Source organism: Sceloporus occidentalis, unplaced genomic scaffold (assembly GCF_023333645.1).
Source record: "Sceloporus occidentalis isolate IW3139 unplaced genomic scaffold, rSceOcc1.0.p SCAF_3, whole genome shotgun sequence".
Taxonomy (NCBI): Eukaryota; Metazoa; Chordata; class Lepidosauria; order Squamata; family Phrynosomatidae; genus Sceloporus; species Sceloporus occidentalis.
The window spans coordinates 31,606,580-31,622,595 of NW_028316983.1; the positions used below are offsets into that span (position 1 = coordinate 31,606,580).

The 16,016-nt window shown below is 40.2% G+C and overlaps 1 protein-coding gene across 1 annotated transcript in view; it reads right to left on the reverse strand.

Moving 5' to 3' along the window:
- Positions 1–16,016, reverse strand: part of LPIN3 (lipin 3) — a 54,232-nt gene that overhangs the window by 23,614 nt on the left and 14,602 nt on the right. Inside the window, exons 2-4 of the mRNA XM_089518523.1 lie at positions 9,282–9,482; positions 6,038–6,133; positions 1,604–1,815 (exon numbers count right to left, since the gene is read on the reverse strand). Coding sequence (XP_089374649.1) covers positions 1,604–1,815; positions 6,038–6,133; positions 9,282–9,473 — 500 coding nt within the window. The 5' untranslated portion in view covers positions 9,474–9,482. The remainder of the gene's footprint in view (positions 1–1,603; positions 1,816–6,037; positions 6,134–9,281; positions 9,483–16,016) is intronic.

The window sequence follows — 16,016 nt, forward strand, 5'->3', positions numbered from 1 at the left end:
CTGTTATAGTGCTAGTATTCCACTTAAACTGCTGTTGTTTTTGCTGTGGAATTGTGGGACTTGCAATTTAGGGAGGGGCATTTAGAATTCTTAGTCAGAGCTCTCTTAGGTCTCATTAAACTACAAATCCCAGAATTCCACAGAAAGCGGTCACAGCTATAAAAGTAGAATAATAGTGCTATAACAGTGTAGTGTGATATTGTTTTTACGTAACAGCATGTTCTGGGAACAGCAGAAGTTATAATTGTGTAAATTTATTCTTCCTTAATCAATTGGCTGATTTAGCAATTTAGATTTCCTGACTCCATTTACAGCCAGAATAAAAAGTGTTCTCAACATGTTCGCAGAACCAACCATCACAGATGCACAGGCTCAAGCCTGCAAATCTCATTAATACAAGGAATTTATACCTTTAGTGAATTCCCAGGATGGCTTCAACTAAAAGTATAGTAAACAATTTTTAAAAGGCCCTAAAACACCACACTTAAAAGCAGTCACCAAACACAAATAGAGAAGAGAAGCATAAAAAAGGTTACAGATTAATCAGATCAGATTTTAATTGGGAAAAATAAAAATAAAAATTCTTTGCCTAATTCCATAATGACAGCAGGTTTGATGTCAAGTAAGCATCACTGAAGAGAGCACTCCACTGATGAAGGCCCCTTTTTCTGTAGTTATCCATTATACTTTAGGTGGGATCACCCCCCCCCCAAAAAAAAAAATATCTGATTTGAATACAGCCTAGTAAATAGGCAGTCACACATAAAGTCTTGCTCCTTCCTGCTTGCCCAATGCCAATGCCTATTCTTCTGGCAAGGGCAAGTTAACAAAAACAATCACACACATGTTGGCCAAGCTAGACATTAAAGAAAATGCTTATTCCCAATGATTACTCTATTTTTCATTCCATGACATATAAGTGCCTCAGCAATCAGAAGTGAACCAGCATGCTGTAGCAGTCTGAGCGTTGGATTACAACTCTGGAGACCAGGCTTCAAATCCTCACTTGGCCATGGAAATCCAGTGGATGACCTTAGGTAAATCACACGCTCTCAGTCTTAGAAGAAAGCAAAAGTAACCCCCTCTGGACAAATCTTAGCAAGAAAACCCTCAGAAAGGGTCACCTTATGGTTGTCATAAGTTAGAAACAACTTGAAGGCACACAACAACAACACTGTTTGCCACTGGAACTCATAGGAAAAGGAACTAGAGGCACATATAGACAATGGGAAAGTCTCTATCATAGTCAATTTTGTCCATTTAAGTACCGTTAAGGCTTATATATAAATATACATTTGAAAATAATGAATTGCTTTTAATTAATTTCAGCTAAAATTTAATATATTTTACATATATGAAGCTAATTTTAAACTGGAAAAAAGTAAACAAAAAAGGGTAGCTCTTGAGCACTTGGCCAAACTGAAAAATGGCCACAGTTCCATGGAAATTATCAACAAGTCCAGTAAAGAATTTCAAAACAATCTTTCTGGCTTTATTAACCCTCTCGCATCAGACGCTCACATACAACACTATCTATGAATGTTGGTACCTGTAATCATTTCATTCATTCCGGCAGCTCATGTTTAGATTATAGCGAACTCACTTGGAAGTCAACCATTTTCGCTTTTCCTCTAGGGATTGCTCACTTTCAGTCCCCTCTTCTTCTGATGTTGATTCTACCGACCGCTCCCTTTTTTTCGGCTTCTTCTTCCGCCATCTTTTCTTACGGAGGGCTGTGTCTGAGCCCAAGGCTTCAGGATCTGAGCTTTTCTCAGAAGGGATGGGAGATGTGCACAAAGAAATGGGAATGGTCTCCTGAAATATCAGGGTTGGGTGTGTGTGAGAGAAAATGGACACAAAATGGCTACACATCTGTACTGAGTTAGAATAGCAGTGTCTCTCTGTGTGAATGCCTGACTTCAAGTTACCAATCAACCTTTGGAGATCCCATAACTGTCATAGTGTTTTTAATGGCAAGCAATACTCAGATGTGGTTTGCCATTGCCTTCCTCTGAAATACAGGCTACAGTATCTGGTATTCCTTGGCAGTTCCCCATCCAAATAATTACCAGTCCTGATCCTACATAGCTTACAAGATCAGTCAAGATCTAGTGAATTCAGGGTAAGCTTCAGGACAGAATTAAAATTATACATCAGGCAAGTCAAAAACAAATTGGGTATTAAGGAAAGCCAGATTATGTGAATCTAGTGAAAACTGAATATTCAGGACTCCAGAGTAGAAGAAAAGCTTCTTCTTCCATCAGAAAGAGAACTAAGACATGCTGGGAGATTGCATACACTGCCTCCCAGGGAAAACTTCACAACAAGGGGAAAAAACTACAAAGTAGATTGGAAACCTACTCAGTCCCTATCCAACAACCATATAAGGAGCCCTGGTGGCGCAGTGGTTAAATGCCTGTACTGCAGCCATTCACTCAAAACCACAAGGTTGCGAGTTCAAGACCAGCAAAAGGGCCCAAGCTCAACTCAGGCTTGCATCCTTCCGAGGTCGCTAAAATGAGTACCCAGACTGTTGGGGGCAAATTAGCTTACTTGCTAATTAGCTTACTTGCTGTTCACCGCTATGATCTTTGGAATAGCGGTATATAAATAAAACAAATTATAATTATTAATTATTATATGCTGATCATGCATGTGTATAATTGCAATCTACCGTTTTAGTTAGACTAAAATATAAATACAAATTAAGGGCAAACTGAATCAGATTGTGTGAGTTGCATTTTAGGTTAACTTTAGGTTAGCTTTAGGTTAGGAGTAGCTTTTTTCTCCTCTTCTCTTGCAACCAAAACAACTACACACAAAAAGCATTTATGTTTCAAAACATACAAAGTTCTAGACACCATCTCAAAGGTGTTCACTTCTTGTTGAAAATACAAGAGAAACAACTTGGGGCGGCGGGGGGCATAGAAAAGTCCAGGTTGGATTTCATGGGGTCAGGAAATGAGACTTCAGAGATGAACTGAAGCAAAAAGGAAGTATGTAAAATAAGCAGACATGTGCTGGTGCTCTCAGTAGTGTGACTCCAGAGAATTGCTGCCTTCTCAGACAGAATTTTGTATGTGCATACAATCATGATTCTCAGTAAGAAAATAAAAATTGTGAAGTTAGAGGAAGAGGTCAAATACCAGGCACAGTGCACCTGTAGTGTAACAACTGGTAGGTTAAGTGGTAGTTGAGAGTAGTGTGGTGATTAATGTGTTCTGGTTTTTAGTCTCAACTTTTTTGTTACAATTTTTAGTCTTTTAAAAAACTAAAGGGCTGAACTCTATCCAAAAGTAGGTTCAACACCTTGGATTGCTTTAGATTTCAGACTAATTCTACAGTGAGTTCCCTACTTCCACCACCTTATGTAGAAGCCATCACCTGATGCTGCCTCTGAAACGTCCAAGAGACTGAGAGTCATGGGGGTGGAAGGAGTAAGAATGGCCTCAATAGTGAGATGCAAGGCAGCAGAACTTTAGAAACAAGACAGGAATAATACCTTTAATCTACCCTAATAGCTTCAATATATACTATTAAAGAACATGTCTGAAAAACTCAAGAAATGTCATCCACACTACCCAGTTACAGCCATTTAGGATCACTTTAAGAGGCATGGCTCTATTCTACAGAATCCTGGGATGTGTAATTTCATGAGGTACTTAGAATTCTCTTAAATTGTGGAACCAATTGGATTCCAGAAAGCCCTAGAGGGTGATTCTGTCAAAGCCTTGGTGAATACATGGAACACCAATCTCACCAGGGCTATTGACACAATTGCTCCCAGGTGTCCTTTCCTACCCACTTCTAATCAGAAGTCCTGGTATACCAGTGAGGGAACTCACGGTGATGCCATCTACCCAGAACCCTCTACTTAACCCAACAACTGCCTGCTGTGATGCATTTAACAACTACTTTGCAGGTAAAATCTCTCAGATAAGAGCCCACTTGGACGCCAATGTTGGGGCAAAATCAACTGATGAGGTATCTAGTCAATCCATTTATGAGATTAGACTGGATCAATTTGAGCTTGTGAGTACTGATGACGTGGACAAGATCCTTGGAAAGGTGAGGAAGATGACATGCCCTCTTGATCCCTGCCCATCATGGCTGGCCGTCCAGGGGGGTGATGCCTTGATGGCATTTCTCAGACATGTCATCAATGCATCCCTTAGGGAAGGTTATGTACCATCCTCCTTAAAGGAAGTGGTTGTTAGACCACTCCTGAAAAAACCTTCCCTGGACTCCCTGGACATGAAAAAATTAAAGGCCTGTTTCTCATCTGTCATTCTTGGGCAAAGTGATCAAGAGGGCTATCGCTCTTAGCTCCAAGTGGTCTTGGATGAAGCCAATTTTCTAGATCCATTTCAAACTGGCTTCAGGATGGGATATGGGGTGGAGACTGCCATGGTCGCCTTAACTGATGACCTTCATCTAGGCATCGACAGAGGGAGCATGACCCTGTTGGTGCTTCTAGACCTCTCAGCGGCATTTGATACAATAGACCATGACATCCTCTTGGAATGCCTGAGAGAGTTAGGAATTGTAGGCACTGCTTTGCAATGGTTCCGTTCCTTCCTCTCAGGTAGATTCCAGAGGGTGATGCTCGGGGACAGTTGATCTTCAAAAACACAGCTTAATTGTGGCATCCCTCAGGCGCCATCCTGTCCCTGATGCTATTCAACATTTATATGAAGCTGCTGGGAGAAATCATCCATAGACATGGAGCAGGGTGTTATCAGTATGTTTATGACACCCAAATATACTCCTCCATGTCTCGGTCATCAGCAATGACAGCAGATGGTATTTCTTTCCTCAATGTCTTGCAGCAGTAATGGACTGGATGAGGGAAAACAAGCTCAAGCTGAATCCAGACAAACCAGAGGTACTTACAGTAGAGGCCCCTAAACCAGGTATTGGGCTGCAACTTCCAGTCCTAGAGGGGTTCATGCTCCCCTCAAAGGACTGTGTTCTCAGTTTAGGGGTGCTTCTCAACTCATCGCTTCAGATGAGAAATCAGGTGAATGCGACGGTCAAGAGCGCCTGCTATCAGCTTTGGCTGATACGCCAGCTGCGCCCTTTCCTGGAACCGGGGGACCTTGAAATTGTAGTACATGCACTGGTAACCTCAAGACTTGATTTTTGCAATGCGTTCTACATGGGGCTAACCCTTGTGCCTAGTCCTCAGTGGTACAGAATATGACAGCCAGATTGATTACAGGAACAACTAGGAGTGACCATATTATATCAATATTGAAATCACTCCATTGGCTGCCTATTAGTTTCCGGGCACAGTACAAGGTGTTGGTTTTTACCTTTAAAGCCCTTCATGGCCTGGGCCCAACCTATTTAAGGAATCATCTTCTTCTGTATAATCCGCCCCGTGCACTTATATCCTCTGGGAGGAATTTGTTGCAGTCTGTAAAGACCAGATTGACTGCGACCTCCCAGAGAACTTTTTCTGCAATCGCTCCCACCTTATGGAATGGCCTGCCGGACGAGATCCTTCAAATTACCAACATAGATAGCTTTAAGAAAGCTGTCAAGATGGACCTCTTCTGGCAGGCCTTCCTGGAATAGCACCCAGCCACGTAAAGATCCCCACACAGACATATATATGTGATGATTCTGCCCACTATTGTTCTATTGTTTTTAGAGTTTAGTCTTTGTAATTTTAATTGCTAGAACAGTTTAATCATTTTTAAGGGGGGGGGGGGATTGTATATATTATTGTATTATTTTAATGTTGTGTGCCGCTTAGAATGTCGAAACAAAAAGCGGGATATAAATAAAAGTATTATTTATTATTTATTTATTTATTTATTTAAATTATAACCCTGCATTACTTTGATAGCATTCTCTCCTAATGAGTTCTAACTACTTTGGGAAACTAAAAATCCCAGGATTGCAGTCTTTATGGTTAAAGTGGTATCAAAGTGATATAACTGTGTAGTGTAGATACACCCCCAGTTAGATCTTTCTTTCTTTCTTTCTTTCTTTCTTTCTTTCTTTCTTTCTTTCTCTGTATTAAGCTCACCTTTTGTTCTTCTGACTCTTGGACAAAAAATGCTTCACCATTGTCACCCAGCTTCATATGCAGATTGACTGGCTCCCCATTGATTTCTATGTCAACCTAGAGAGCAAATGAGAGAGAAAATTACCTTTTTAAAAAAGCTAAGGAAGCCCAGAAGAGATCTTTGTAAAGTTAACAGAAGAAACATTCTAAATATTTTTTGCCATGGGAACAAGAGATGCTTAAGGAATATAATCTTTTCAAATGCTGGTACACAACAAAACTGAGACATTTTGACACTGTACAGTTATAGCACTATGATTTACCTGTAGTGGTTCCTTCCATATTATGGCATTTGTAGTTTAGGAGGAAATATTTAGAAATATCACCCTGAGAGCGCTTCTTGTTGTTGTGTGCCTTAAATTTGTTTCTGACTTATGGCAACCCTACATTAAACCAATCACAGGCTTTTCTGGGGCTGAGATGTGTGACTCATCCAAGGTCATACAGTGGGTTTCCATGACCAAGCAGGGAGTCAAACCCTGGTCTTAAGTGTCACAGTCCAAAAATCAAACCAATATACCACACTGACTCTAAAGGGCCTTCAAATCATTTCTGGCTTATGGAGACCATAAGACAAGCCTATCACAGGGTTTTCTTGCCAAGATTTGTTCAGAGGGGTTTTTACCAGTGCCTCCTTCTGCCATGTGCTATAGGCTCTATTTCAGAGGAAAGAGTTGGTAAAACCACCTCTGAGTATTGCTTGCCTAAGAAAACCTATAAAATTCATGGTGTTGCCCTAGGTCAACAGGCAACTTGAGGAAGTGTGTACACACATATACATAAATGATCAACCTATTGCCACCTTCCATTGGGGTTGTCACCTTTTCTTTGTTGTTGTTATATGATATCAAGTCAGTCTTGACTTATGGTGACCATATGAATGGAAGATCTCCAGAGGTTCTGGTCATCAACATCCTTGCAGACGCAAGGATGTATCTTCCTTTTTTAAATCAATGCATCTGTAATGTAGTCTCCTGTAGTGTGGTATTCCTCTTTTCTACTGCCTTCCACTTTATCAAGCATTATCGTCTTTTGCCTCACAATGTGTCCAAAGTACAATAGTCTCAGTTTAGTCATGCTGGCTCCTAGCGAGAGTTCTGGCATGATTTGCTCTTAAGACCCCCTTATTTGTCTTTTTGGCTGTCCACAATATATATAAAACGCTTCCCCAGCACCTTATTTCCAATGAGTTGATCTTTCTGTCAGCTTTCTTCTCAACTCAGCTTTCACATCCATATACAGAAAAAGCCACTTCAGAGATTGATCCCACCATTTTGTTCTCCACATACACTCTCTCTCTCTCTCTCTCTCTCACACACACACACACACACACACACACACACGTGCGCACACACAGAAGGGGGGAGGGAGGAGAGAGAAATGTTGATGATGATGTTGTCTGCCTTCAAATCATTTCTGACTTATGGCAACCCTAACGCAAAACTGTCACAGGGTTTGCTTGGCAGAATTTGTTTGGAGGGGATTGCCATTGCCTCCCTCTGAGGCTGAGAGAGGTCACCCAGTGGGTTTCCGTGGCCAAGCAAGGATTTGAACTTTGGACTCCCAGTCCTAGTCCAACACTCAAACTACTACACTACACTGGATCACACACATTTGTACCACACATTTATTTAAGAGAATTTGTACCCTGTCCTGCAGCCAAAAAGGCTCCCAGAATGGATAACAAGTGGTTAATTTCACTGTTCCCTGCCTTTAGGCTTACCCATCTAATTAAGACAGGACACAAAAAGGAAAAGGGATGACAATGGTTGAGCAGATTAAATATAGCAAATGCTGCCTCTTCATCTCTCCCTCATTGGCCACACCAGTGGATAGAGGGAGACCTTTCATCACTTGCTGGGGCCCTTGCCCACAGGGCAGATCATGCTCTCAAGTGACATTTCCTGACATAAATATTATCCTCTCTTATGTGCCTCTTTCATCAATGAAAGTTCCATCTTTTGAGATATCAGGAAGAAGACAGAAAGGTTAACAGACATATTGTACCTCTTTAAGATATAAATGTCAGGAATGATGTGAGATGAGATGGCCAAAGAAATAAGCACACATCCCCATAGAACAGATGCACCTTTGTGCAGTGTAGGTCACTTGGCTGAGCTATGCAGTATTGTATGTTCAACCTTAAAAAAAGGAACTTGGCAGTATGCAGATGGTACAGGTACTTGTCTCATAGTGTATCAACATTATGAAACTGGCAGCTATGTTTGAAATTCTTGCAAATAGAACTTGAGCCTCACCAAATTGTGCAGTAATTACTTGTTATTTTGGAAACCTGCTTGTTATTTCAGAAACTCCTACTCCTGCTCTTACTCCTTGTTATTATGCACCTTCATGTCAGTTCTGACTTCTGGTAGCTCTTATCATAGGGTTTTATTGGCTAAATTTATTCAGAGGAGATTCACAGTTGCTCTTCTCTGAGGCTGAGGGAGGGAGACTTTCCCCAAATCACTCAGTGCATTTCCACTGATGAATCATAGGTCGTAGAGTTGGAAGAGACCACAAGGGCCATCCAGTCCAACCCCCTGCCATGCAGGAACTCTCAATCAAAGCATGAACAGCAATTTGAACTCTGGTCTCCTAGAGTCCTAGTCCAACTCTCAAATCACTATATCCTAACTTGCTATAATTTTAAAAATAGTCTGAATGTTGAGCATGATTCCATGTTGAATGGAACATTGATTCCATGTGGCAAGGTGTGAGTGATGAGTCCCATCTAAGGATGAGTGACAATCTTAGTCCAGTCTTTCATAAGAATTTAACAAAACATGCAAATTTCTTCAGAAATTTTAAAATTTAAATCTGGAATAAAGCCCATGACCAGAGCCTTCTGGATTTAACTCTTAGAACTTAGATGCTTGGGTACGAATCCCTGATTATTCAACCATGTTTGTGGTGTTAAACATGGGTTGGTATCTCTTTTTTTCCTGACAAACTCCACAATGCTAACACCGGATTATTAGGATTACTGTTCTCTCTCTATGCTGGGAATAGCTATAACTATTGAATGTGGCCAGTGCAAAGTAGGGGAGGATTTAATTTCAATTCATATAGAATCTAACCACAATTTTGCAAATAACCTCATACCAGGATGAAAAGAACTTGGAAAGGTTTCAATAGATGACAAAGTGAATGAGCAGATTTTCCCCATCTGTAGTACTATTGCCACACATCTGGGATCACTTACCACTTTCTCACTGGAATGCAGAACACGCAGCTTCCCAAAGCGCACATGGAAAGGTGAACAGTTGAAGGAACCATCTGGCTGCCTCACCACAATGACATCAATGCAACCCGTCAGAGTAGCTGGGTTCAGGCCCTTGTACAGCTCCTTCACAGTGCCAAACACTGTTTCAGCAATCTGGCCCACATAGTTCATTGTCTGCGACTACAAGCACAAAGAACAAGGAGAAAGACCCAGATTGAATAAACATTTGACTGAACTAAACACTGAACTAAAGAATAAACATTGGCTTTGTGATGAATAAACTACTGTATATACCACCTTCAGGCAGTAGATGCTGCTGCAACATTTACCTCAAGAAGAGTCAGGGCCTTCCACGGCTGCATCTGCATGCCAGAAATCATGCAGTTTGACACTGTTTTAACTGCCATGACTCCATCCTATAGAATCCTAGGATTTATAGCTTGTTGTGGCACCACAGTGCTCTGACAGAAGGCCAAATATCTCACAAAACATAAAAGCATCGAGTTAAAGTGTTGTCAAACTACATTATTTTAGCAGTGCAGATGCAGCCTCAGTTAGAACACCAAGGGTTTGGATACTGTTTCCTGGAAAGCTTGCTTTGTCTCTTCCCCCCCCCCCCCCTTTTAACCACTTCATTGAATGGTTTTGATGTTCTTATTTTGCCAAGCTTAATGACCCTTTAACATTTGCTACAGTTCATTTATTTCTGTTTTGTTTACTCTCTGTTTTTCTGTATTTTATTGTACTGTTAACATGATTTTACTGCACATAATAATAATAATAATAATAATAATAATAATAATAATAAGGTTTATTTTTTTTTCATCCCTCCCAGAGACAGGAATGGTGTAGCTCATGAGTATCTCCCTCCAAGGCTACTTTAGGAGACTCCTCCAAGATCTCTTTGGTCCCCCACCCATAGGCACAATAGAGAGAAAAAATGAGAATCACCTCTCTGGAATGCTTCCAGGGACAGTGATTCTTATCTAAAGCAAGGTATACGGTGCGCCTGTGTAATATTCTTACATGGCCTGAAACAAAGTGAAACAGGAAAGAGAAATTTGGACCACACATCTGTCTTTTATTATTCCCCATAATAAATTTAGAAACAATTGCCCTGATTTAAATAGGAAAAAAATTACATCTCACATAGCACAGACCTATGTGCCTATTCAGTCTGTTAGCCAGATTCTAACTAAGGACAGCTAACTTCCAGGCTGCTGTTCTTAACAGTTCTTTCCTTAAAAAAAATAAGAATTACAAGGGTGGGAAATCATGTGACCCCCAGATGTTGTGGCACTGCAACTCACAGCATTCTTCACTGCTGGCTATGCAACCTAGGGTTTATGAGAGTTGCAGTCCAGCAACATTTGGATGGCTTACCAATTTTAACTGGACAACTCTTCAGCTACTAGCAGATAGTCCTTTGGCAACTCTTCAACCAAAAGACTGTAAAGTAAGACATGTGTTGCAAGAGCTACAGTGAAGAGGATTACATATACTGTATCTTGCAGTCAGATTTAATCTCCCTACTCTATGCCTTATGTTTTCCAAGGATATCACAGAAATGGATGGTTACTGAGAGGAATGACAACCAAAAATAACAATCTAGCTAGTAAATTAGTTCATTTTCAATGGAAGAAAATGATACCTCTGAAGAAGCATGTTTTAAAGTTTGGATTACACACACATGTATTGTAACAGACACTTTAGAAGGTATTCTGTTAAGGGAAAGAAGAATATCTCTTAAAGAGAATATCTCTTAAAATGGGTGCTTACCACCTGCAGTCTTTTGAAGAAAAACATGTTTCAAAGAAGAAGAAAAGGCTCTGCTGACAGATCAATCAGGGACACATTTTCAGTTGAAACATTTTACATATTAACTTATCCAACAAATTCAAAATAATGTAGTCTTGAAGCCGTGTGCATCAGCTGAGTATCCAGATTAAGCATTAAGTATGAACTTTCTTAGCAGTGGCTCTCTCACTGCTTGGCACCTACACACGTATACCAGAGAGGGAGACTAGAACAGCTGGAAAAATAAAAGGTCTTTAATTTCCCAGGTGTTCTAATCTCAACATGAACCTCTTTCAGTGGTTTTCAAATCTTTTTTAGCTGGTATTCTCTGTTTACACTTTTATATTCTGATACTGTTTCTGTTTGTTCAAGCTACATTTTTAATTGTTGTGAAACACCTGGAGAATTTTTTAATCAGAGGTATCCAAACCATGCAGATAAGAGACCAGGAGTCTCTTCGTTCCTAAAAGATAATTCTTAGAAGATAGGAATAAATTGTACCTTTGACTGAACAAGCATTTTATCTAAGTGGCCAGTGTTACTGCCATGTTTTTTTTAAAAAAAAATTAGAGGTAAGTGTTAATGCATGCAAAGAAATATGACTCTTACAAGCTTGCCCTTACTCTGGCAGTGAAAGACTCTTTGAGTCTTATAATTAAGTCACCAGACACTTCAATAAATATTCAGTGTTTTCTCAACAAAACTGATGTCTCTTGGCTGCCAGTATGCAATGTATCTTTGCAAAGGAAGTAACAAAGCACTCCGCTTACACTGAATATTATACAGGGTTCCCAAGCTTTTTGACTCATGGAGCCTTTATTTCTATGGCTGAACTCCTAAGAAGCATATCCTATACCTTACAAGTTAATGGTGTTTAGGAGTATATATAAGAATATATTCTTATTCTTTAATTTCATTCAATTCTTATTTCTGTCATTTTCCTAGAGCAGCCACAGAGCACCTAGGAATTGCACATGAAGCCCTAAAAGCTCCATGGAGCACAGGTTGGGAACCGCTGAATATATTAGATAATTGACCATAACAGCAGAAGGGTTAGCAATAGCAAGTACATTTCTATACCACTTATCAGTGAATGAAAACTCTTTAAGCAGTTTATAATGTGTAAGCCAATTGCTCCCAACAAGCTGGGTACTATTTTACCAACTTATGAAAAGATGGAAGGCTGAGTTGATGGTGGGAGTAGTAATAGTTCAATAGTAACTGAAAGGCCACAGAGTGTTCAATTGAGATTAGAAAGATAAGAATTTGTATGATCATGCTCCTGCATGCAATGCTGTAGGGGAGCAAGAGTTTACTAGGTTGAGGTCCCAGGGCTTTTTGATGAGCAAAGTCTATGGGTGCATCTACACTGTAGAAATAATGCAGTTTGACACCATTTCCAGTGTTATAGTTCCATCGTATGAAATCCTATGATTTGTAATTTTGCAAAGTCTCTGCCAAAGAGCCTCATAAAACTACAGATTCTGTAGGACAGAGCCATGGCAATTAAAGTGGTGTCAAACTGCATTATTTCTACAATGTAGATGCATCCTATGATATGATCTGCAATCCCCCTTCCATGTTCCCTTGGAGATTAGCTCCAGTCCCCAAAGTACATATTGTGGAGTGGAAATTAATTTTCTTTTCCCAGTGATATATTTGGCTACCTTGGTCTTGAGTGGGAAAGCCCTATTAGCATCCTGAAAGACTGCTAAAATTGCTTTATTTTGCACAGATCAACATATCTACCTGTTTTTAGGTTATTTTAGACCTTTGTTGTAATTTACAGTGCAAGTGTACATGCCCAAAATGAACAAGTTAACCCACAAAGCTCTCCCTGTTCTTGGCCCATAAATTGCCGCTTCTGCTATCAGTCCTTTTCCATAAAGCTCCAGTGTACTGTGAAACTGACATGCGTTTCTTTCTATGTGGGGAAAAATGAATACACATGTAATTCTAGTTCGTTAGGAGCAGCTACATGTTGTTTGTTCCTCCAATACAAGAGTGACATGAGTGAAGGAAGGTGGAGCATAAAAATAACTGGCACAGAGACAGTTTCTTGAAAACAGAACTAAAGACACACAACTTCAACTGTTCCTGATTATGAAGCAATACAATACAATAGCTAAACTCCCACTTAGTAAAGAATATAATATACAAGCAAGCAAGCAAGCCATACCATGATGAAATAGGGCATCATGTAAGAAGATAAAGCAGTTGCCAAAATGATTAACAGACGAGTGTCTAATCATATTTTAAAAACATCAGTTAACCCTCAATATATGGAAATTATTTTATTCTTGTCTATGTTATTTCTTTTTTATAGGCCAGTGGCATGAGTATTTTAAAAGAAGTGATAAAGGGTCAAATTAAGGGTGGTGCTATCTATATAGCCTTACCCTTCTATTTATTCAAACCCTTCCATCTCAGTCTCGCAATTAAGCAAACGCACGTACAGAGAGAAACATTTAGCTACTAGTAAGATACATGCCATAGGAAAGCTACCCACATGGTTAAATATGAAATAATATAGGACAGGTCTCAAACATTTGCCAGAAACTAATTTTCAACAGCATCCACACAAAAAACAGGTGTCCCCATCAATCACTAATGCACATCAAGAGCATACTATTTCTATGTGTCATCAAAACAAACCCATTTGTTCAGAAGCCTTAGATTTATATGGGTCTCCTATAACCCTCAAGGCCTTGACTGGTTATCAAAAGGGCATGAATCAGGAAGCGGCTTCACGGGTACTCAACCTAAATGGAACACAATGTTATTTAGCACTGAACATTTAAGACATTACCACACATTACCGTATTTGTGTGATTTCTTTAATGTGATTGCAATAGTAGCAATAACAATATGAAAACACTTACTTCTGCATTATCTTTTAATAGCACAATAGTCTTTGCTTTGTGATGAATATTTCTGGTCCTGGTTTTCCACACAACGTAAATCTTCCAGCTTCCACCCTCACTTTCCCCCCCTGCTTTGTGCAAGCATTTTTAAATTGTTTTTTCTTCCAAAATCTCGCAATAAGATCAGACCAGTAATCACAAGATTGTATCAGCAAATCATTTCCAATGATTCAGGATTCTAGAGTTCTGTGTTGTTAAGGAGCCCTGGTCTCGCAGTGGTTAAATGCTGGTACTGCAGCCATAAAGTTGTAAGTTTGATCCTAGAGGAGGGCTCCAAGTTCCACTCAGCCTTCCATCCTTCCATAGGTCAGTAATATGAATACCCAGCTTGTTCAGGGCAATTGGCTTACACATTGTAAACCGCTTAGGGAGTGCTGGTTTACTGATAAGCGGTATAGAAAAGTACTTACTATTGAGGGTGTTTATCTCTCTTAATCATCAGTATTTCACAAAACCACATATCCTGTATTCATTTATTCTGTAAAACACCTACCATACCTTAAAAAGCAAAGACATGCCCTCCAGCAGTTCACAGATGGAAGCTGGGATACATGTGGCCAAGCAACATCAGAGTGTGGTCAAAATGGCAAATGGTATTAAGGCACAAGAATGCACAAGCTAGAAGAGGCAGAAGCACTTGACTTTTGCCTGAGGCTATTTGGATGGAGCTCAACACTATGAAATTCTGGGATTTGTAGTTCTTCCAAGGACAGAGCCAGGGCAGTTAAAGCAATGTCAAACACCATTAACTCTGCAGTGTGGCAGCAACCTGAGACATTGTACATTAGCAAGTACAGATATATATCATTTTGAAAAGCACTGGGTTAATTTAAACTGATCTGTATAGTAGGAATAAGAAATCCTTGGTAGTGCTGGGAGCTCCCAGGAAATACTTTTGGGATGAAGTAAACATTATATGAATCGCCATAAAATTTTTAAAAACACTGGTACAAAACCTGGTGCTTATAGGAGCCTAATAGGGCAACCCAATTTACGGCACGTACACTTAACCATCTGCACTCTGCCCCAGCTCTGTCCTCTCACTTCTGACTTTTTGGTACACAAATGTAGTACAGTAAAAATACACATGCCAGCATCTTCAAACTGAGCAAATGAGCCATGGGCACCTAGATTTTAAATCCACTTGGTAGATAGAAATTTTCTCCTCCTCCTGCACTGCTTGCCCTGAGATTTGTCTGCCTGTCTGGAAACCTGTAGAAGTATAGCAATTGCATAAAACTTTCATAGAATCATAGAGTTGGAAGAGACCACAAACGCCATCCAGTCCAACCCCCTGCCATGCAGGAATCCAAATAAAATCATCTTCGACAGATGGCCATCTAGCCTCTGTTTAAAGACCTCCAAGGAAGGAGAGTCCATTACACTCCGAGGGAGTTGGTTCCACTGTCGGACAGCCCTTACTGTCAGGAAGTTCTTCCTAATGTTGAGGTGGAATTTCTTTTCTTGTAGCTTGCATCCATTGCTCCAGGTCCTAGTCTCTGGAGCAAGTGAAAACAAGTCAGCTCCCTCCTCAGTATGGCATCCCTTCAAGTATTTAAACAGGGCTATCATATCACCTCTTAACCTTCTCTTCTCCAGGCTAAACATCCCCAGCTCCTTAAGTCATTCCTCATAGGACATGGTTTCTAGACCTTTCACCATTTTACTTGCCCTCCTTTGGACACATTCCAGTTTTTCAACATCCTTTTTGAATTGTGGTGCCCAGAACTGGACACAATATTCCAGGTGGGGCCTGACCAAAGCAGAATAGAGTGGCACTATTACTTCCCTTGATCTAGATACGATACTCTTACTGATGCAGCCTAAAATTGCATTGGCCTTTTTAGCTGCCGCATCACACTGTTCACTGATGTTCAGCTTGTGGTCTACTTGGACTCCCAGATCCCTTTCACACATAGTCTCATTCAGCCATGTGTCTCCCATCCTATATCTGTGCATTTTATTTTTCCGCCCTAAGTGCAGTACCTTGCAT